The 24,834-nt window shown below is 36.4% G+C and overlaps 1 protein-coding gene across 3 annotated transcripts in view; it reads left to right on the forward strand.

Moving 5' to 3' along the window:
- Window positions 1-5,070: 5,070 nt before the first annotated feature.
- LOC101160608 (rap guanine nucleotide exchange factor 4) overlaps window positions 5,071-24,834 on the forward strand; it is a 33,920-nt gene continuing 14,156 nt past the window's right edge. The window contains exons 1-5 of one of the 3 annotated variants that reach the window (XM_004081920.4): window positions 5,071-5,193; window positions 8,590-8,732; window positions 8,824-8,912; window positions 10,360-10,506; window positions 22,706-22,778. In XM_004081920.4, the coding sequence (XP_004081968.2) occupies window positions 5,126-5,193; window positions 8,590-8,732; window positions 8,824-8,912; window positions 10,360-10,506; window positions 22,706-22,778 (520 nt within the window). In that variant the 5' untranslated portion in view covers window positions 5,071-5,125. Of the gene's footprint in view, window positions 5,194-8,589; window positions 8,733-8,823; window positions 8,913-10,359; window positions 10,507-13,855; window positions 13,992-17,495; window positions 18,075-22,705; window positions 22,779-24,834 lie in introns of those variants that run through there. The other 2 variants (XM_020713135.2, XM_020713134.2) reach the window with 2 other exon arrangements.

The raw sequence follows: 24,834 nt of genomic DNA on the forward strand, positions 1-24,834 counted from the left end.
AAAAAGAGTTTTCATTTGACAGAATTAGAAAGAAAACGAATGAAGAAAATGTTGGAAAAGGAGATTATTAAACCCTATTCCTAAATACCCATTCAAATTTGCCAAAAACATGTATTACTGGAGATTTTTTAACCATCAATCACATTATAAATTACAGCCATTTATTACAGTCATCACAGGGTTCAGACATCAACAACATCCAATTCCCGCATAACCATTATCTATTGAGTTTTGATGTAAAGATTGAAAATCATTTTTTTGAATTTATTTTTAAGCTGACTAATGATTGGACATTGGTGGATCGTAAATTAAATCATGAACTTGTGAAATTAATTCTGTAGTAGGGATATCCAGCCCTAAACATAGCAATTATCCAAAGCCCCTCCATCTAGCAGTTCAAAAAATTCACTGCATGTGATCTCATTTTTAATTATCATACATTCTTTGACTATTTACAAAAAAAAAAGAAAAGGAAAAAAACAGTGAATAGCTGTGTTGTTATTAATAACATCATTGATGGTTGGATTCTGCTTTTTTACTTCTGCATCTATTTTGTTTGAGATGGCTCTCTGCCGTAGTTCTGCAAGTTTATATGGTCCTTGCATGACACCTCAAGATGTTTTAGACATGTTTCCTCTATAAAAAGTTATTCAATCTTAGCAAAAAAAAAGTATCTTGATGCAAAATCCTCTTGTCCTTAACGCTGTAGAAATTCTTAATATAGATTTAAGTCTAAGTGACCCTATAGATCATACACACAAGACCCCCTAACCTAATATGACCTGCTCTCACTGTCCCCAGTAACTTTGATTTTTTTTTTTAAGTTTTGTTAATACAGAAATGATTTGTTAAACGGATATCTTGTAGCAAACTTCCTGTCTGTGAACCTAAAAACAAAAATTTGAAATAAAATTTGAATAACAATAACAATTACTTGTTTGTAGGCTGCTAGAAGTTAGAAGCTGGGGGAAAATGGTGCACTGGGGTTCTGACCTCTATCCTCATTTACTTCCCCTCTCCTCTGTTTGGTGAAGTGCTATTCATGTGTTGTCCCTCTCTCCCACTCCCCTCCAGGTGAGTGGGAGTGAATCCATATTCCAGTTGGCTCGTCTTTGCTCCTGTCCTTGGCTCGTCTCACAACCCCCCCCTCCAGTTGTGCCCCAGTTCCATCTGGATGAAGCCCATCTGCTGGACTATTCAAACATGAGTTCTGATACATCACCTGTCTGTCCTGGGAGAGGATCCCCTTCTTCACGTGGACATCCCTGATGTTTCTTTTTTTTCTTTCCTGGAATCTGTTTTTTTTTTAATGAGTGTTTCCTCACGGAGAAGGAGGGTCTAAGGGCAGGGATGCCCAGTTTACTTTAGTCTGTTTAGGTTAGTTTAGCAATCAGCTATTGTATTTTATAACTGATTTTTATGTTTTGTACAATTAGTTAAGCCTGTTAAGACAACTGTGTTGTAATATTGAGCTACATAAATAAAACCGAATTGAACTGAAGTTAAAAACAATTTGTTGACTCAACTCATCAAGGTGATACATAATGTTTTGTGATGAATGCAGCCTTAATGGCACTTTACCAGGTACAATGAATTTCTCCCCAATGTGTTTTGGTTAACTGATTAGCACCAAAAAAAAAGTATTTAACTTTGAAAGCTCTGCCTTTGAGAATTTTAGTAACAGTATAGCTCATAGGCGGGCAAACTTTTTGACTCGTGGGGCACAAAGGGTTCCAAAATTTGACAGGAGGGCCGGACCATGACCGAAGCATGGCGTATTTTGATGATCTACCTCATAGGAGAAAGAAATAACATGGAATGTGGATGAAAACATGCTTCAATTTTGATTGAAAATGAATAAATATGTTCTAAAACAGAAGATTTGGGATTTTTTATTTAAAAACAGTGACATTTGTTCTTATTTCAGAGCTAACTGCACCAATGGGTTGATGTCCCTCAGGAAAAAATGCAAACTTAGAGAAATTCTGCGTTCAGGTGGTGTTGGAATTATTTAAAAAATAGGACTGTCTGAATGAAAACATAAAAAGTGTCAGAAAAACAATCAATCTTCCAAAAACAAATGAATGCAGAATTATATGTACCTAAAAATTAGTCAATTTATTTATATCATTTACATCGGGACACACTAGAACTACAGGGAAAATAAAACATTAATAATGGTTATCAAAATTTAGTCCAGTTTGGAAGGCCAGATTACATAGCTTGACAGGCTGCACAGGGCCCCTGAGCTGTAGTTTGCCCATCCGCGGTATTTGATTTCCTTCCTGACATTGGAAAAACATTTTCAATTTAAAAAAATCAAGGAAAATTTTGCATCAAGTAGCAGTTGTTTTTGAAACCCAAGTTAGAAAAAAGCCCTATGACAGACTGGTAAACTGTCCGGGGTGTACACTGCTTTTGCCCAACAGGATAGGCTCCAGCAACCTTGTGATCCCGAAAGGGTACAAACAGGGTTCGGAGGACTGATGGATGGATGGATTCAGGTCAGGTTTTGTGGTTCTTGAACATCATCATCAAACATCTGAACTTCTTGTAGCAAACTGCAGAAGTGTCTTTTATCTGTAGTATCTACTGATAAGCAAGAACCCATATGTCAGCTGCTTTTCTCAAGCATCTGCATCTTTTGTGCAGCCAAAGGATCAATCCCATCCACAACTTCAATTCAACAAAAGAAAAAAAGATAAAACATCAGATACTGCATGCAGTTTGCCCCCCTGGTTGCTGGTTTGTGCCCTGATTTATGTGAGTCTCTCATGTAAAGGATTGAGACGTCTGCCAGTTTTTGTAAACTTGTTGACTTGAATCACTCAGAGATACATGTGGAAAAGTCCCAGTCCTCCGGCATTTCCTCTGGAGTTATCTGCCTTCACATTCCATCTGAGACATGCTTATCTGATATGTAAGTTTTATACAGCTTCTTCCAACATCTCTCACACGACCACAGTTTATGTAAGCCCCGTTTTGTTCCTGCACAATACGCCTTTCAGAAGAAAAGCCTGGTGCTCATTCGCTTTATGTAAATCCACTGACATTTGGCCACCATGTGAACTTAAGACCTCTCAACAAGCTCATTTGTGGAGCACTTTTGGCACACTGGCTCTGCTGTTTACGAAAGATTTCTTTCTGCATTTGCTTCTCTAAAACACAATCCAAGAACATTACCACAATTAAACACGTTTTCCTTACTCTTTGCTTTTTAATCAAAAATGTATTGAAAGTTTGCACGTGTCAGAAGTCCTAGATACAACAAAACCTCTAAGTAAAACTGCATGTGGTGGTCACGAGGGTCGCAAATGTCCACGTTTACCATTTCCAGCTTGTGCGAGCATTCTCCTAGCAAATGTAGGTTTGAAGAGCCAGGCTTGTGGAAACATCACAGACAGGCCAACAGTCACTATGGCAACAAGTCAAACAAAGCCAAATGATGAGAAAAAGAAAATGGAAAAATTAACAGGTGATGTGCTCAAAGCATTCACTGGAACTTTTGGGCATTACTGAAACTGTCAGGCATTGCAAAACCATCTCCGCAGCCGAGTCTCTTTTTTTCTGTAAATTATGAGCTTCTCTAAACAATTACAACAAATTTCCTTGAAACAACTAAAATAATGCCCATGCTGACGGATGGACACCTAAAAATCTTGATGCATTTTTTTGTGCAATTTGAGTTTTTCTCACTGATTTTTGAACAGATGGCTTTAATGTTGCAGTGTTAACACACTGTCATGCCATGTCTTCATTTATTTTGGCTGTGGCTTTATGGCATGCAACAAAACAGGAATGTGTGTTTTGTTTTGTGCATGTTCAAGTCTGAACAGAGACTGGCCCAATTGGATTCAGAGGCAGAGGGAAAAAAAACTCCAAAGCAATTAAAGTTAAGCTTTCAATATGTAGCTTATACTAATAACTTACTACTTGTGTATTATTTTTCGACTAAATATGAACATTTTCTATTCTTGAAGAGAGTAGAAAATCCTCCAATGCTTACTTTAACCAAAAACGTTGACAATGCTGCCATCTTGTGCTGAAATACTGAACTGCAACTAATTTAATCAAAATACGTTTTTGGTTTTTACAAAAACATCTAAAACAAGAAAAAAAACCTTATTGTCACATTTTATTAGCTTAGCTCACTGTAACAAGGCTTCCTTTAAACATATTAACAATAAGTTCATTTTCAAGGAAGCTGCTTTTGACATGAGATCAGTTTAAAAAAATATTTTTTAAATTTTTATTATTTACCAAAATACCAGTAATCAGCATAAGTCATTGGGTTTTAATGGACAAGAAACCAACGATAAAAGGAACACAAACTGTTTTCTTATTAGTGTACTCACATCACCACACTCCTTTCTATGGTTCGTTGCCAAGGCAACAAGGAGAATCCAATTAACATTTCATCATATTGCCTTTTTCAAGTTTAGCTGATTTCCTTGTGATCATCATGGGAATGTTTAAGATCTAACAGTTAAACTGTTCAGTGAAGGAGATTTTGTGAACTGTGATGGATCAAATTTTTGAATCCCACGAAGTCATGATGCCCTGTCTTTGTCTCTGCTTTCTAACATGTCATGCACACTAGAACTGTGCTGCCGGGGTGCATGCTTTATGATACTTGTTCAAATTTCTGGCAAAAGCTTTAGTGGAGGAGGCTGAGGCAGCCATCCATCAGTTATGGACTTCTGATTCTAACAACAACGATATCTTTTATCTCCTTTTTGGGAGAAAGATAATATCCTTTCATGTTGGAATTTTTTTAATATTTTGCACCAGTAAGCTTTGGGTGTTTCACAGTTTTCATCCATTATATTACAAAAATAACATCTTAGTTTGTCCAAACATCTGGTAAAAAGTTTTATGGAAAAATAGCCTTCCTGACAGGATAATTGGCTGCAATTCAAGCGCTTCTACAGAAAAAAAAAGGAAAAAAATAGATAAACAGAGTTTTGATTTGAGCTACACTTTCCTTTCCTTCAGAATTCATTTCTGAGGCGAGCACAAGGACTGTTGGAGGAGAGGCGAGGCAGACGAAGCTCTGGTGCTGGTCCAGCCCTCCTCTCCTCTTCCTTCCCTGCAGCAACGGCAGAAGTCTCGGCAGGATCACACTATGGTTGCTGCACGCACCTCCGCGCATTCCTCCCAAACCGCCGACTGGATTAATAGCTTGGACAAGAGGTAATCCATTTCTTAGCCAATTGTTTTCCCACTTGATGTAAGATTTGGGCTATACCACTCTAACCATGTTTCAACAGCTGCGTTGTCGTTAGAGTTGAATTTCTTCTGCAGAAGTAGAGCGCAGGAGTCTAAATATGAGCATCTTTTTTCTGCCATCTCCAAGGTTACTGCCCCTTTGACCCCAGTCATTTGAGAACCCTTTTCTATTTCATTTATTTGGTTCAGTTTCTAAAACAAATGATTCAAGAACCACACCTTCATCTGACCTCTGCACAACTTGAAAATAATCTAAGGCTTATGGAAATCGGGTTGTTGGAACGGAGGAAAACAGGCACTTGGTGGGTCTTTGGAAATGATAAGGAGTGAAACACTTTGGCGCACAAAACAAGAAAAAAAATGAAGAACATTTCATGTGTGTGACAGGCTAAGATGTAAACAGGTCACCAGGATGGAGAGATAGAGTGGAAGGGATACAGAAAACGTCCAAAGTGCAGCAGCTATAAAAAGCTGAGTGATGCAGTGTGCCAGATGTGTTTACACAGCAATATCCCCTGGCTGATGCTGGAAGCCACCTGCTCCACTTGAATCAATTGGTTCCTGTGACTCACCTTTTTTGAGCAAATGCCATCTTGGTGAACTTTACAGTGAAATGCAGAGAAACACGTGTGATTCCAGGTGAGTCAAGGTAATTCAGAAGTGTCGGATGAAAAAAAGTAGAAAGGAAAAATGCTATTTTTTTATCTTGGCACAAACATTTTGGTGTTTGGTGTAAAAAAAAATGTAAAGGAAACCAAGCGCTCGTTTGCACTTGTTTCATCAGAAAGTTTATTTCATGAGTCTTGACAGTAATTGAAACAGGTGATGAGCCTGAATCAAATTGTGTCCTGTGATGTCTCCATCTTTTGTGATGCAGCAGGATCTAGTGACACCATCCATGGAGGGCTGAGGGTAACTGATCATTATCCTCAGCAGTGCTGAAAATCCTGCAGGCTTTCTGTCCTCAGCTGTGGGGCCGGCATACCAATGCCCCAGGCAGTCTGTGGGTGCATTCTTCATGGAGAAGTGATACAGAGTCAGATGCAGCTATTTATTTGTAATTTTGCACCAACATGCAGAATGGATTAGCACTGATGATCCACTGGAAATGGTTTTTGGTGGGGATGTAGGGATTCATTTTAGCAATTCAATTCATATCATAATTTGTGGTTGACAAGTCAATAAGGATTCATTTTGGATGATTCGTTACACTGATCTGACATCGATCCTAAACATCCTTAGCCAAAAATCCAACCAGTGTTACTCAGAGATAAATACATATGTACTGAACAGAGCAGGTGAAGTTTTCCAGATTCCTTGTATTTCTTGCGAGATAATCATGTGTAAATTAAATATGTGTACAAACAAACAAGTAACCAAGAATTAATGTCAAATCCATTCGCATTTTAGTTTCATGAAGTTCAGCCCACTGTTGTTTTTCCACATAAAATGAATACAAACGGAACATTATTAGAAGAACATTCGACCACATTGGACGGTGTGTTTCCACACATTGGACTTGATCACTTTTTGCTTCCATCACATGTGTGTGTGTTGTCCACTGTGATGCACTTGGTTGTTTTTACATTTGAGTAAAATAAACCTACCGTGTCTCAATCCATAAGGTGTTTTCCAAAATCGATAAAATCAATTTATTTCAGTTTGAAATGATAACTGTATAGGTCAATTCAATGAACAACTTGCTTCAAACAGATCTGTCTGGTTGGATCGTAGGAATATAAAATGATTAATCAATTAAATCGATTAATCGTTACACCCCTAGTTTTAGGCTATAAATACTGGTGCATATTCCGTAAACCTTTTAGGTTGAGGAGTCAAATGACTATAAATGCTGAGCTAAAGTCCATGAGGAGAATCCTTAAATCAGTTTGACCGTTCTCAAGCTCAGCATGCATTAAGTGATGATGATGATGATGAAGGTGACAATGTCCTATTTGGACTCAAAGGTGACATCAAGCTTCATAACAAGGCTGGCTTTTATTTTGAGCTATAGGGCAAGCCTTACAACTTTGGATTAATTCAATTTTTAACATTGATTCATCAAATTTTTGAACCAGTTATTTTGTACTTTTGAGCCAAAAAACACAACTGTTTTTTTTTACAAGTTAGAATTTTAACATTTTTAATGAAAGTTTCACTTTTTTAGTTGAAGTCACTTATTTGAAAACATTTTTAAAAAATTAACAAAATTTATTTTAGAATAGAAATCAGACAAAAAATTGACATTTTAACAAACAATTGCTGAATCCAATATCAAATATTGAACTTTTGAATCATAGTCAAATCCAGTTAGTATATTGGTGTCTACATCCCTACAGATGTTCAATTTCATATTTTGTCAAATGGGACATTAACTTATCTCTAAGCTATATTAGAACACCCCCCCCCCCCCAAAAAAAAAGAGCCAGACAACTCTAATGCAATCAAACACACCACTATGTTTCTCTTTCAATAAAGAGCATTTTAAAAACTAATTCAGGTGAAAAATAACATCTTATTTTAATGGTTTTCGTGGAATGAAGTTTATCTGTGATCGACATTTCTTAAAACATTTACAAAGACTGAGAGCTGTGTTTTACTGGATTATGTATAAACTGTTTTATAAGACAATCATCTATTTTTATTTGGAAAAAATAAAAATAAAGTTAAAAATAAGATTACAGGACGCTGAAATGTGTTTAATGTCCCTTTTTTCTGGAAACCTGATTTGACATGGTCTTTCAAGGTCCTTTTATTTACTTTTACAACCTTTTACAAATGGGCTTTTCTTGGATGATGCACTTTAAAGACTGAATTGTCCGCTGCATGCTGGAAGAAAAATGAAACTTCATTTGACAAAACTGCAGTTAGACTAAACCACACAATGGGGATACGGAAAAATGCATCACCTTTTTTGTGTTTTTGAACATCACTATTCACTATTCTATTTCTTACCCCATCTTTTATTTTATTTAACCTTTAACCTCATGTCCTTCCCTATCTTTTCTTTTCTTTTATTTTAGTAAACCTTTAACCTTATGGCATTCAGAGTGAATAGCAAAGTAAGCATCTTATTGTACAGGGAAACCCGATTCCTTATACATACGACAATTAACCCCATTGAATCCTTTGAATCCTCAAGGAATGACTTTACCAAATGTTATAAAAAATTCCAAAAATATCAAACCAGCTCAGGATTTTAGTTTAGAAACAAACGAATCAAGCTGGACGATCAGTGTGCTTCTAAACTCCTCCTTCACACAGAGATTCAGAAGTTTGCTTCAAAAGAAGGCTTTCTTTAATCTATTTGTTAGTTACCGTAATTGCATGTTAATTGTTTGGATCTTCTTCTTTCTCCAGACCAGAAGAACGCTCAAGTGAAGATGTGGACATAATCCTGGCTCGTCTGAAAAAGGTTAAGGCCTTTAAAGGATTTAACCCCAGTTTACTGCAGCAGATCTGCTTGTGTGGCTTCTATGAGGGCTTGGAGAAAGGCATCATGTGTAGGTTGAAACCAATAAGCATTGACCTATAAACAAACTTGTTTTTAAACAAAAAAGTCAAGCTGAAATGTTGTCACTTTTTTTTTTTAAGTGTATCGTCAAGGAGACATTGGTACTAGCTGGTACACTGTACTTTCTGGCTCGCTGGATGTTAAAGTGTCTGAGACCTCAAGTTATCAGGTATAACTACAAAATATATAAATTAAAGCTACAAAACTTTTATGTAAGGTTTCACTAAAATTGATTCGATCTCAACTTCAGGGGTTTTATATACAGTTAAAGCAAGTACCGGTTGGATAATAATCATTCATAAACTGAATAAAAAAATGTACAAATGCACCAATTCAGATGGAGGAGTCCAAAAATGTCCATCAGTTTAGAAAGACCAGGGTAATGCCAAATCATTTCCAAATATTATAGATGAAACAAAATGATAAATACCAATGCAATGTTATTCAAACAGCTGCAATGGTTCTTGTGTACTGCTATTCAGTAATGAAAATTTGCCATTGCTCCACATTTAGGAGTCGTTTTAAAATCTTTCTTTTAAGTTTTTGTTGTTGAGCCACATTAACTATCTATCTATTATGTTTTGCTGTTGTCAGATAGATAAATGCTGAATATTTATCAATTCTGCATCTCTTCACGATGAGTGCGTTTGTTTGGATGAAATCCTTTTGTTTATCTTAGATGCACAAAAAAGAGAGAAGTGCACCTACTGGTGGTGAGTGTGGATTTCATGTAGTAATCTGCCTACAAGATAGTAAACAATGAGGATGCTAAACAGAATAGACTGTAAAAGAAATAGAAATAGAAGAGTAAAAAACAGTTTATGTTAATTATATGCATTAAAAGTGAGGAATGCACATTTGTGCTCATTTATGTTTGTTTAAGAAGCATCGACAGGTTATTAATAATAGACAGTGTTTTTTTTTATGTGGTGTAATAGCCACCTATGCAGCTTGTAACTGCTAATTAATACCACATCCATTCCTCTGAGAGTTAAGGCATTAAATATTCACATCACTTAAAGAAAGTTAAAAAAAAAACATTTTCCTGTAAATTACTTCCAAGCAGCAATACACAACAGATTACAATTTAAATTTACTTTAAAAGGAATCCGTCTCTCACCTTGTGGTCCCCCCTCAGTTACAATTGAGGTTAGTTAGTCGGTTGTAATACACAAGTTAATGAACTTGGAATCCATAAAATATCATTCAAACTCATTAGTTATAGCAAAAAGTAATTTTTTACTGTAATAGATTACTTTTGTAGTGAATTGCATCCAACAGGGATGTTCATATGAATATAAAGACCCTCAAAAGTTTTTAAGTGATTGTCATTCCCGTTATCTGACAGTTAACTTTGCTTATAGGAAAATGTTACAAGTGGTTTATATACCTTTTTTGTAATGTCCTTATACTTCTTATAATAGTGGCTATCAATAATATCACTAATTTTACACTCTAAAATCAAATCCCTGATCGGATGGCTTTGGTAGCTCACCAGTCTAACAATATTGTATCCACTAAACTAGTTATTTTTCAGGAGGGAGTTTTCTATATATTGAATTTACCTTTTTCATGTCCAGCTGCTGTTTTAGCCTTCAAAGGTTGCTTCTTCACAGGATGGTGTCACCATCTGCACATTGGGGACTGGAACAGCGTTTGGGGAGTCGATCCTGGATAACACCCCCAGGCACGCTACCATTGTCACTCGTGAGTTTAGCGAACTCCTACGCATTGAGCAGAAGGAGTTCAGGTCTCTGTGGGAGGTAAGCTGGGCTCCATCTGTACTATTACAATAAGATTGGAGACTTTTCTAGTCTGCATTACAGTCTTCAGACATCATATTTAAGATAAAATGTGATATGGTTCATTGATGCACTTCTTCTAGCAAAGCAAAATGCTGTAGATGTTTCATTATTGTAGGCAGAGAGTTTTGATGAACCTTTTTTGACCCAGTGTGTTCAACTCTAAATAGTAGACACACAAGCATTCACCATTTAAAATGCAATGCGGAAAAAACTTTGATTCTTTTTTTTTTTTTATGAAATCCCATTAGTGTAGCATTGAAGTAAAACTTGGCCCGACTCCTGGGAGACCCAGGATTGAACCCTGGTTAGGGGCACCTTGCCTACCAATAACACGCAAAGAAAGAATCATGCTGGCTCGTATTGCCACGGTCTGTTGGAGAAACAAAACATTTAGGAGAGAAATGGACTCCTGGTATAAAACATTCTTGGACTAAAGGTGAAAATTGGGAAGTGCTGGAAAGCTTTTACACCAGATACCCCAGAGGGAGGAGGAGTTGGAGAATGTGGGGAGCTATGGTTACTTCGAAATGCAACATCCCGGGTGACACGAAAAAAACTGGAAGCTCAAAGTTCCGACACTGTGATTACTAGAGATTGAAGAGATACAACAAGGAGCGGTCAAGACGTCTGAAGGCAACTACTAAGATTAAATGAAGGTAGCTTCTGGATGTGAAGGCAGCAGTGTGTTCAATAAGTGCAAAGGACTCTGTACAACGAAACCCTACAACAACCATCACTAAGAACATTGAGCTGGTGTACACAACAGCAACAGTGGTTTGTTGCTTGGCTACAAAATTAACACCACACATGAGAAGTAATACTTTCCACGGAAACAGAAGCTGGAGACAAAGATCAAGGCAGCGCCCAGAGATGTCCACCTGGTATTGGAACTGAATTAAGGGATATCTAAAGTTACGAACACAGCGGGCATTTGAAGCGTGTTCTTGAATGCTCATTTACCCCATGGTGTCCACACTGTACCATTGACTGTATAATTTAACTGGATGAATCGTGTGTGACGTCACCCATAGAAAATGCCTTGCTTCCTGTTCCAACCAAAGGAAGTAAGTTCAGTAGCCATTTTTCCGCGATATGTCCATTGTGATGTTGGAACCAGATGTCCTCAGTAAGACATGATTGGTCCGTCTACATTTCTCTGGCAAAGACTCTATCTAATCAGGAGTGAGCACGTTAGAAGGCCACACCCCTACCACTGAAAGCGGACTTGGGAGAATCTGTCCATCAAATGCTTTGAACATCTGACGAGAGGCCACCAACTGAGGTGACTGATTGGTAAGTTTAAAACTTGAATAAGTTGCGCTACAGCAAAAATATCATGACAAAAAAATAGGATTACCAAGAACATGTTAGCAAGAATGGTTATTCTGACAAAAAAAATTGATTGATTGTTTATTTCTCAATAGAAGTGTGTGGGATTTCAGTTTTTTGGGACCAGAGGGTACTTCCTGTTTGAAATGTGAGGGGGGAGGGGTTGTTCAGTCCAGTTCCTATTTACTGTCAATGCACTGGGCAAGCAGGGAGAGACTTCTTCTTCTTTTTCTTTTCTATTGTCTACTAGCTCTTAAACCATAGTCTGGTTAAATACTCAATTCTGATTGGCTGCTGGGTGTGGATTAAAAAGTGAAAATGCACAGTGATAATGCACGCCTAAAAAAGAAGTTCAGGTCACATTAAATGTTCTATATCACTGCGCTGGCTTCTTTATCTTAGATGACCCCACCCTTACATTGACGTGTTCTCCCTACCATGACAAAAGTGGATAAAGGTGGAAAGATTTCATGTAATCCATGGACACCAGTGAAGATCACAAATCATTGAAGAAAAAAGGTTCAGTGCACTGTCTAGTGGGTCTAGATGACCCAACTCTCAATGTTAAAGTGCCTAGGATAGCACAAGGGTTACGACAAACTGTTGCTTCATCATGTGGACAAAAAAACAACTGTAGGAGGTAAACTCTCTCTCTGAACTGATATTTTTTTTAACATATCGTGACGATCAGCATATGTATCGCTTTCCTTTACCGCTGAGTCAAGGTCGGTGGCGGCTCAGCCGGTTAAGCTGCGTGTTGTCACGGTAACATGACAAGCGCAGCACCACATTGCTAATTGTCCACTTTTTGTGAAAAAAGTTATCTAAACCAAACAAATAAGAATGAAGTACTAAAAACTGATAGAGTATTTATTTATTGTGTAATAAATTGTTAATGGCCTTTGAAGTGTGGATTTTCAGACATTAACACACTTCGTGGAAGCAACCGTCCGTTGTATATAATTTAAATCCGTTGAAGAAACCGTTGTACGCATAGCCCGAAAACTGTATTAGAAATTTGCGTAGCTGCGCATGAATGCAAGAGTTTTAGGCGCTGAAACCTAAAACGCGCATCTATGCACGTGTACACAGACTTTTCATTGGAGGTGGCCGCTTGAACGTGTGTTGTCGAGGGTGATGTGAACGTAACTTGAGAGGTACAACCAAACGTCGACATACTCACAACTTTAGCTCTCTGTCTGAAGATATACACTAGAGAAATGGAGGCAGGAGGATAAATCCGCTGTTTTTCAACCATCAAAGAGGTGCCCTCAGAAGCATCATTAAAACTTGGAGACAGGTCCACAAAGGCTGGAGACTGGACAATGCTGGAAAAGCTACAAGATGAAGAAACATCACATACAACAAAGCTCAGTGGCAAGTGGACTAAAGAGCAGAACTCAAGGATCTCCTGGAACAGTATCCGGCAACCATTACAGTGACTGACATCCAGGAAGAACTGCAAGGAACTGAAGAGCACTTAACATGATCCACATATACTGGCTATAGAAACTGACTGGCATGAGTACCTGGCAGCATATGGATCCACCCTGAGAGACTGACTAGAGATCATCAATTTTATGAATTATCAGGCTAGGAGCATAAAAAAAATCATTGTTGGTTGATTGACTTTATTTGATATTTGAAAGGTAAAACCTCAAACTATAAAAATGTCCTCCCAAAAAAAGTCAGTTCGTCTTTTTCACCAATCTGGTGATTTATCTTTTGACCAGCAGATGGGAGCACAGTATAAATGAAACAGGCAGTTTCAAATGTTTCACCTTTTAATCAGTCAGTTCTCTGTAAACTGTTTCAACATATTTGAAAATTTTATTTTATTTATGACCAAAAACTTTTTTTTTTCAAAGTAAAATGTAAATTTAACTCATGGTAGACATAACTGTCATCACTCGTCTCAGCCCCCCTCTACACAGGGGTTGGTTTCCTGAGACAGGCAGCTCTTTTCGTTTTAGACCACAGAGCATCAACAGGTCAGATGAAGTCTTTGTCTGTGGGAGTTTGGGCAGAAGAGTTCTGGACACTTTGATCTGGCAGAACCTGTGCTGTGGATAACAGCAAAAGCGTAAGCGGACGATTTTAACGTCTGCTGTGAGGTTTGTCTCTAACTTTGATTTAAAGGTTCCGTTTCCCAAACCAAGAACGTTTTGTCAAACTGATTTTAATTTGTGGTGAAATATTAACACAATGAAAGAACTTTTTAAAAAGGGATCTTAGTGCTGACCTTTTGATATGCGTCTTTATGTTTCGTGATGAATAGAATAAGGCAATGTTTTTAATTAAGATTTTTGTTTATTTTTTGTTCAAAGAATTTAGTTTATTAGTTTAGTTTATTGAATACAATCAAACCCAATGTCTCAACTTGCAACACAAAGAAAGCATGAAAGAAAGTTTGCATTGACTTAACATTTAATTCATTTCAATAATTTAGGATGAATAAAGTTGTATTTTATTTCAGATCAATTTATTAAATGTTAATTACTGTAACTAAATTTTAAGTCTAGTAATGGCCTACAAGTAACTATATGTCTATTAGCTTAAATTAAATGTTAATGTGTAAATACCTCTTTGTACTAATTTTTTTAATGTCAAACTGTGTAAAAAATGTAAAAACTGATGCCTAATCCTTGAATTATTTTTCTATGGCAACCAAAGAAAATAAGACAAGAAGTTAGAGTTTTGTGTAACTGTTTCATAAAAAAATATCAGGCACTAATTTTGGTTCCAAATTATTGAACGTCTTTTTTTAACTTGGTAAATGCATTTAAGTAAAAAATAAAAAAAGATAACATGACATTTTCCACTTTGTTTTGGTCCATTTTAAAATTCAGCTAATTCAACTAAAGCAAATCCTTTCCTGAAATGCTTTTATCTAGGTTTGTTTTTTGACCACCAAATGTTGTCTTTAGGTCATTTTTTCTCTTCTTTGTTTTAATTAAAACTTCAGCATTTACACTTGATGCTATAACTGTTAGATCAAAATCTACATGGATTACCCTCCAACAAGCTGTCCTGGTTGTCTTAACAGTGGCCGTTTCTGTTGACATTCAGCTTCTGCAGAAAGCCTTGGTTTAGGCAGAGCTGTGTTTTGTGGTGCATGAAAAATGTGAAGCTGTGTGAGGTCAGTTCTCTCACTGCTTACAGCCTGAAAGCTATGGTGAGTAAAGAAATGCAGCCTCCTGATTTGTAGATGGACTACGAATGGATGTCAGGGTGAACACGTTTGCTTGGAGGGAAAAGCCGTTTGCACGCCATGTTGTTGCACAAGTGTTTTCATGCTGGATTACTCTAATGAAGCACCAGGTCCTCTTATGTGTCTTTACATCACTGCAGATTCCCTCAGTTTCCTTTCAAATGAAAATTGAGACAATTTTTAGAAGTAAATAAGTGACTGATTCTATTATTTGTGCAACCAAAGCACATTGATAACTGCCTTACCTGAATATCTCATGCATGACATTTAAAAAAGGTTTTCCTCATGTTGCTAACTCTTGCAAATACTACGGCAGCAGCTTTCTGCGGCTCTGCACGTGACAGAGGCTGGATTCAGAGTCTGGGAGTGCACAGCCGGGTGTTTGTTTAACAGAGCAGACATGAGCCAAACGCAGCATGCAAGGGTGGGGGGGGCTGACCACAGCTCAGATGTGCTGATCATCAGCCCAGGCTAACCTTTTGTTTCCTGCTTCCGATGGTCGCTTTTACTGAAACAACACAATTGTAATTTGTGGTTTTTGGCGTGTAAGGAAGCTGTGCTGCAGCAGGTTCTGACCTTTGTGTGACCTCCGCAGGATTCTGTTTTTTTACCCTAATATGACATCTTGTAAAGCACTGTGGGAAGGTTTTTTTTTTCTTTTTTTCTGATTGTTCTGTATGTTTTTAATGACACTGCATTTCATGTGATTGGGTTTTGTCTGTTGGATGGCAAATGGAGAGAGTTTGGTGTGTGTCTGTGGAAGCAGCCTTATGGGCCGTCAGTGGAGACGGATGATGAACAGGAAGCAGCAGAGATGCAGCATGCCCTCTGAGCGCCGGGTGAGGGGTTGGTCAGAAAAAAAACAAGTATATTTTCGGAGTCTAAACCGAAGTCTATTGAATAAAGGGATATCCATGCAAGTCTTAACTGTGGACTGATCTTTATCATATCAGACGTGTATGTCTGTGGATGGCAACATGTCAAATCTAATCCAACTTTATACAGTAATTACAAATTCCAGATTTGAAGCCTTGAGCTCTGCAACTTCAAAATTAACTTCTTGGAGACTTGGAGTGACTGAAGCAGAAGTTTGATTCTCTTCAAGCAGCACTTTTCTACATTAAACATGCAGACTGTTTTAACTTAAAAGATTAAAATACAAGGCTGGTTTTGGTTAGTTTTATTTTAGAGTTATAATGCAGCCTTGAGAGGCTGAAATCAATACAGTTTTAATATTTCTGTTAAAAGAAACAATAATAAAGAAAACCATGTGGTCATATCCTTTATTGAGTAATAATTATACAAACAACAGCCTTTTTGAGGGGTATTTTAATAATCTGACCCCAGATAATGTCCAGTTAAACTTGTTGCTGTTGACGTGTTTCCTCTCCTGTCAGACTTTAGTAAGAGTCAATAAATAGATGTCAGGCAAAGAAATCTGACGGTGTCTTGGTCTCTCCTACAGATTTTCTTATAAAAGTTGTGGAGGAATAGAGCTGTTGTTTTTCATCAGTATAGCCATTTTGATTTGAATTTGATTTGTTTGAAATGGTTTGTTTCAAGCACTTAAAGCAAGAATAATGCACAAAACAATACAACAAGCAGTTTTATCTTTCAGACAAATATGTGTCAAACTTAGGATACTTTTAGGATGATTTTGCAATTTGTTTCTACTCTATGTGTCCAAAATAATATCATTGTTCATTTAAGGTTTAAAAGAAAACAGAAAAAAAATCTTCAAATAATCAATCTATATAATGTTATATAGATGTAATAATGTTAAAACTACTCTTTTTTTTAACAACATCTGTCCAAATATGAAGCAGAGATAAAGACGTAAAACCTTTCATCACCCTCCTCCTCTTAAAGCAGGAAGACTGCATTGGTTTACTCTTCCTCTCAAGGACATAGAGCGAGTGGTCTTATCGCTAACCTTGTTATTTATCAGAGACTGAGGAGACTGCTGTACTGAACTTCCTGAGTGACAGAGAAATGGCCCCTTGGATCAGGAGTTTATAAGTGAATCCTAACACTATGTTTTAAGGAGGAGTTTTTCAGCTGTTTGTGTGGACACATTTTCACCTTAAAACATATATTAAGTTACACATCTTTTATTTAAAAAAAAAAAAAAAAATTCCCCCTGATATTTCATCCATTGACTGATTGAGTAACTTTAATTGTCTTTTTTAAAATTTGACTTTTTATTTGACAATTCAATCTATGCTTTTTTGTGATTAATATAGATATAAAGTCTTAAACATGCATATTATGTATATACATTATTTGTAAATTATGCTTACAGGTGATGTGCATAATTTCTCCATTATTTATAGTTACGTTTAGGTGGAAAAAGGTATGTAGAAGATAAAAACTAAAAATAAAAGTGAGTTAATTTATTCTTCTGAAAGCAAAGCACTTTTATGGCTGACACATCCATAAGCTGTTGCATTACAAAATCAAAATAATTTTTATTACGTTTGTTTGTATTAAAAATCTTCATTTTAACTTAATATTTCCTTAAACAGCTGCAAGCCCAGAACATTCTAAAATCCCACTTCTTTATTATTGGTTTTCAGTAACAATCAGTCTCTTAGGCAGGACCCTTGGTGTGTTTGGACGTTGTAAAAGCTGCAGATCTTCTGGCTTGTGTGTACCGATTAACCTGGGTTTGTGACAGACAAAGGGAGGGGCAGAGACTGAGCATGCTCTGAGAAATCACCTAGCAACTGCTGCTCAGAAGAAGTCAGCAGCTGAGCAGCGCTCTGCAGAGCTGGCGGGCTGGCACAGTCTGCTCACTCTGCTCCCAGAGTGGCTCCAAGGCCCAGCTGCATCATGTTGGACCTGTGGACCAGCGTGAGTCTCTTGGAGTAGAAAAACTGGAAGCACACGCTCTGAGAGTTTGATAACGCTTGGATTAAGTGGTTTGGAGGATCCTCCAGATTTTTCTACAAAAACAGGCTTTATGGGACACAAACACGATCTTTAGGTAATCTCTTCTGCACTACTTATGCATGCATTTGTAGTTAAAAGGTCAGAAGCAAATGTTGCATTAGTCTTTTACTAAGAAATATGTTAGATGAGTTTTTACAAGTTTCTTAAAAACTGATTTTAATGTCTTAGCCATGTCCTTTTTTTCTTGGTTGAACAAAGTTAAATGTAAATTATTCAGATTTATCTTTTAAAAAAAATCAAGATTTTATAATCCTGTTTATGTAATATTATGCAGCAAATGGTTTGAAGTACAGGCATGCATTCACAGGCGTGCATTCAAGCACAGTGATGGTTTGCAATGCATGTACTCAAGCGTTAAACTCTGAGACACAGATTGAACTGAGCTAACAGAGATAGAACTTGGAAAACAGTGGCATCGATCTGCTTTTGCACCAAAAGTAAGATGACACAAGACTCTGTTTTCATCTGTTGTGTAATTTGACAACATTAAAAACCATCTGCAAGGCAAATCTACATTTAAACATTCTATAAAAGACAAGAGATGTTGTTCAACCAGAGCCAAAAGGCAGCAATAAGAGATGACAGCAAAATCATATCTGTCATATCTGTATAAACCGCATGTGCAGAAAAATAGACATATCACAATGAACAATTTTTCATTCTTTAAAAGATAGAAGATCTGTGGAATAAACAGATTTATTTAAGTGCCTCAAGTTACTGATGATAAAATAAGTGTAAATGTTTGCGGAACTAAAACTAACAAATGGCTTCATACTCCCATTATGTAAGATTGACAATAACTGATGGAGAAAAATGGATTATTTCGTTTATAAATTCAGATGATGGAAACAGGTGATTCTCAGGATTTATAAAACAAAGAAAGACTGTAAACGTAGTCACAAAGGTTAAAATAAAAATCAAAGCTGTCAATCTAATAAATAAAGGGATAAAATAACGTCTGTGACATTTTAAATCAATTTAAAGGTTGTTTTAAGGGCTTCTGTCTCTATAATACCAAAGCCTACCTCACACGTTCAGTAGTTTCTGATCTGTTCTGTCCAACAAACTGAAAATACCTGCTTTGATGGCATTTGATTGTAAAAATAATATATTTTTATGCACCTTAAGTCGTATAAAATACTTCTTTCAACTGATCAAACTAAAAGATTATTTTATTTATTTTGTATGTTTTACATATGTTGTGTTTAGTTCATCTTAGTTTTTAGTGATTTGCTTTAAAAATGATGAAATCTAACCACTTTGCATTTCTGTTATTTGTCATGATTCAGAGAAGCAAAAAGAAATCCCTGAAACTCCACACTGTTTTTATCTGTGAAAATGATCCACCTTTTGTTTGCTTTCATTATGTCGTACATTGCTCAATGACATGAATTTTTTTCTTTTAAATAAAAAGTAAGAGCTAAAGGTTTTTTTAAAGAAAACAATGCAATAAAAATTGATAAATATCTGATATTTAACAGCATTGTGTGAAAGTTTCTTTGTCATAATGCCAGAATTATCATTGTTAAGAACAAGGTGGAGTGCTCTTTCCTCACCTGACAGTGGTGCTAATCCTCTAAAGCAACACTTGCATCCTGCATGCTGGGCTCTGCCCCTCAGGGAACTCAGCTCTGTTGGTTCAGAGAGCTTGAGTTCATTTGATCATGTGCTCCTCTGTTTAAGTGCATCTCGCTAATCCTAAATCCTTCAATTGTCTGGAAAGATTGACAGGATTAGTGATCTAACTGTTGTAACACGTTTGCATTGATTAAATGTATAGTTTTTTATTTTGCATGAATAAATTATTCTTAAGTAACATTTAAAGGTCTGACTAAATTCATTAGTATAGAATCCGGAAAGGTTCTCATTCAAGTTGATGCTCATTGGAAAATGCTGAAGACACAGAGTTTTGACTCCGAGAGTGGTTCTCTAAAGCACCGCTAAAGCGATAACATGACCTCAGAGAGACGAATTTCATTTAAATGAGACCTTTGAGTACATTGCCATTAGGGAAAAAATAGGATTCTTGCCTTAACTTTGACCTCACTTAAGCAGAGATCATCAAGCCTGATCCTGAGTGACCCACGATTGACTTTTTATTGATCTATGGCTTATCTGCATGCAGCAAATGACGATTTGGTGTTGTTTTTTTTTTTATCACAGATGTATTTTAAGTCATGAATCTTCTCAACAAACCTGTGATCTTTATTGATGTAGATGTTGCAATTGCAATGCTTTTTAGACATTTATAGAAGTTGCTGAATTATTTAATTTTTTTGCAAGAAAGAAAGGAGAGGTAAAATACAAATTCTGTCCTCACAAAATACCTGAAAAACGAGCTGCTGACTAAGCGTTGATGAAAACGACACAAGAATTTGTGCACCATACATAGGTGCATATTCACTTTAACGACTTTCGGCTTTTCAAAAGCTTAAAGAAAATGTTTGAACTACTAAGGTCCACTGTGAAGCATGCATTTACAGCTCTGTTTGTAGCTGGGGGTTTTAGGGCGTGTCCACCTAAAGTCCCTCTCTCACCTGCCTATTTGGATATTTGTTAAACAGCTTTGCAAAACTGGTTTAAAAAGGGTTTGTTCTCTAAAAAAAAAACAGGAAATTTTGTCTCTGGTACAGCAGTGTAAGTTTGGTTTCAAAGACTCAAATATGGGGTTGTTTTAATCACATCGCTCGGGCTGAAATTGATACCATTCTGTGATCGGTCAAACACTTGAAATGGAAGTGGAGAGCTTTGTGGAGGCGCAAACTAAACACTAAAAAAGGAACATAGTTTCTGCAGAGCTGCAATAGTTTATTAGAAATTCGCCTCCAAGTTGTGGTATAAACACAGTATAAACTCAGAATAACCCCCCCCCCCTGTTGCTGAGAGCTCAGAGCAGATTGTGGCCTGCCCAGCGTATTTTCATAAATTTACTCTTTTCCAAACTGCATTTTATTGTCTGTTCTTGATTCACAACGATTTAAATAAAGTAATACTCATACTCAAATATATTTCTTACTACATTGCATTTCCCGCAACAAAAACATGTTAAAATCACCCAAAACCCCATTTTCATTGGAGAGTCTCTTTAAAAAATTCATTGCTGTTGGGGTATTTAGCACAAATAAAGTCTAACATTCTCTCTAGAAATTCCCTTGGTTGCCTTCTACAGTCATTCTAACAGTTTGAATCGGCCTGTCAGCAGCCCCACAAAGTCAAGACACACAACTATAATTTCAACAACTAACCACCTCTCTGTTGACACGTGAGCATCAAAAGCATTGCATTTGCATGAATGTGGGAGTGCAGTACTCTGTGTGTTACGTAATATCTGTGCTGCATGTCACAGCAGCAGTAAACTGCAGGCATGGCAACATTGTCTCGCTTCATTTGCCCTGTGGATTTCTGCATTTTGCACAATGTCAGAACAATGGTGAATATTATTGCTCAATCAAACCCTTGACAAGAAAACATTACAAATCCACAGAAAAAAATGGCCATTAAATCAAATTTAACCTCTACAAGTGAAGGATTTTATTTTATCTTTTTAACAAGAGCATTTTTTACTCCATCCCCTCTCTCTGATCATCAGTCTCTGACCCCTGCTAACGTTTGCATGCTATGAGTAATGCGGATGAAATGTCAACAAACACCACAAACTCCTGCTGACTTTGGCTCATATTGGAGGACAAGGATGCGACGGATTTTATTTCTCCACAAGGCTACTGCATCATAAAGAGAACTAATGTAAGCCAGGAGGCTTTTGTAGGGACACAAAGAAAGGTGCAAAATATAAATAATGTTCATTCTTGTGTGGTGTTATGGGTTTTTCAGGTCTGTCATTGGTCCTGTGCATTGCTGTCCAATCTTTATATTTATATCGGGTTTTCTTTTTAAATTTATGCCTTATGTAGAGATGCGGATGTGTGTTGGACTCTCTTTTATTATTATTATTATTATTATATATTTTCCACAAAAACATTATTTAAAGACACTGAAACACACCTCAGATCAAATCTCACAATCTGTTATGAAGTACTTTCATAAAAGGATGCCATCAGATTCAAAGAAATTGTAAATTAATTGAGATTTTCTACTGCTCTTCTACTTTATTATTACGTTTATTGAGTTGCTGTGAAAAGTACGGTAATAGTTTATTACAAGACTGTCCTGTTTCAGTACATTCTCACCTCAAAACACAAAATGGTACAAGATTGAAAAAAAGTGTTTGCATTGACAAACTTTTAAGAGTAAATTAGTTGACTATTCATTACAGCTGCATCAATATTTTACTTCATGTGCACACGAGTTTGATATAATAAAATATCTTGTTAAGCGTTATGAAAAATGCTAAGAAAACAGCACAAGTGGACGCGCACTTTAGAAAATGTTACTTGAACGTTTTTACTTTCCTCTTTGTTGACTTTTAGGGTGATAAAAAAACCTTTAGCACCTAATGACTTAAAATTGAACGTTTTGTTTTTTGGATTCTGTGCTTCATGTTGGATTGTAAAATGTCAGAACAAATATGTTTTTTCCTACTATTCTTGCTCATCCCTGTAATGCAAACTCAATGTTCTATCATAGATTATTTACATGGTGTTATATGTCCTAGAGCTGTTTAGAGGTGTAAGTAACGTTTTCAACATTGTCTTTTTTTTGTGGTAGAAATTCTACTATTGCATGGCCGGATTACTCGTTCCACCTTATGGTGTGATGGAAAGCACCTGTGGCTCAGACAGTAAGTGTTTTTCTTTCTTGTAAGGGATCTCAGTGAAGCTGCAATTTTTCTCTTCTTTCTTTTTTCCTTTCTTTGAGCTGATTTCGTATATCTTTCATGCCAGGTAGACTGACACATTCAAATCTATAATAGAGCTTAAACTAACTTGTTTAAAAGAAGTACGTTTTTTAATTATGCTGCGTAATTATCATAACTTAAAAATCTGAACCTAAATGCATCTACACAGTTCATATGAAGCAGACTTGGTGTTGTGACCTTCCCCTGACTTACACCTTCTTATTTTTTTATGCTTCTCTGCTGTAACTTAACTGAATACAATTTTTGTTTTATTCAGTAAAACTCTTTTTGACTTACTTTAAATTTACGTCCCATAAAAAACACGAACAGTAGTGTGCAGAGGGAATATAAAATCTGCTGATTTAGCAGCTGGTCATACAAATTTAATGATCGTTCAGAAACTATTCATTCCCTTTTCTCTTCTCTTTTGGTACAAATTTTGCTTTTTAAATATTCAAAAATCTTTAACATACATTCTAAGACAATCTGCTTTTTGCTACTGATTGACAGAATTTTTGTCATGTCAGCTATTCAGGGTTTATAAATTATGCTGGCGGAGCCTATTCCTCCTGATGTGCAGCAAATCTCCAGCAGTCTAACCGCTGGGTTTCTATAAATTAAACATGTTTTCAACACTTCTCTTTGCTGTAGCCCAGACTTTTCACCTTTTAACACTTTGCTCTTGACAAAGTGCATTTGACACAGCCAAAACTCCGTTGTACAAACAAAGTGTGGCTGTGTCAAACAGTTCGGCTGAGAAAAAAAAACGAGATAAAAAAGAAAAGTTTGTGTTTTTCGGTCAAAAGGCTAAGCTTGTATGCAGCTAAACTGATTAGATTATATTGACTTTATGTATCCCTTTGGGAGAACTTCAAGCATCGCCAGCAGTATTTACAAAAGAGACGCAAGTAAAAAAGAAGTGTAATAATATACAAGACAGTTTTGACACTGTGCATGACTATGATAACATCAGAGTCAGCACAGACAATGCGTGGCTACAAATTTATTTTCAAAATGCATATCTATATTGCTGATGCTTATCTTTTTGTTAGAATACCATTCTTTATTTATTTATCTATTTTTGGTTTCGCTGGTGACCTTACTGGACTTGGTGGTTAAAACCACAGACTTCTGCAGAAAACATGTTCAGGGTCTAGAAGTCTTTTGTTTTTTAGGACTGTCATCACGTCAACGTTTGATTTAACCGTTTAGTCTTGAGCCATTTTCTGACATAAAATTGTTAATTTTTTATCCCCCAATAAATAAATTTAAGAGGCTAAAAAATATTTTTTGTTCTCGCACCTCTTTTTCCCCTTCAATGTCATTGCTGGTGAAGCTGCAAAGCATCACTGTCATTGGATAAAGGACATCAGGGTATTCTAACAAAATGTTCCTTTGAAAAATTTGACATCTTAAGAAATCAAAAAAGAACGGTTGTTTATTGTACATGTAACCGACGTATAGCTTTGATAGCTTACATCAGTGTCAGTGACGTCCTTCTCCTGTCTTTGTGTTAGCCTGAAGCTCTGGAAATATAAATAACTGTCACAGCAACAAAATAGAAGAAGTTCGTAAAATTACACCAAGAATGTGTTTGTCAAATGCAGTGTCATTCTCACCTGGAACCACAAAGCACAAAGGAGTTTTGGACTTTGCTTTGCCATGTGGACACATTTGGTTCAACTGGTTTGTAGTTTCATGAAGCTTCGCACTGTCCATCACTGTAAACCAACATACAGAGAAGCAAATAACTGAGATGGAAGCAGTTTTGACAACTGCAAACTGAAATTGATGCCGTGTCTGAATTCACTCCCTAATCCTAAAAGGCTATTTAGTACGGGAGTTTAATGCAATTCAGACACATTACTTTTCTTTTTCTTTTTTTTTCAAATGCAAGTATGATGTCACAGACTTCTCAAAATAAAAACCTGATAAATAAGAAAATAAAATAAAAAATATATTTATGAATCCACTGTGTTATGATAAAGTAAACTTGGAT

Source organism: Oryzias latipes, chromosome 21 (genome assembly GCF_002234675.1).
Source record: "Oryzias latipes chromosome 21, ASM223467v1".
In the NCBI taxonomy this organism is placed as follows: Eukaryota; Metazoa; Chordata; class Actinopteri; order Beloniformes; family Adrianichthyidae; genus Oryzias; species Oryzias latipes.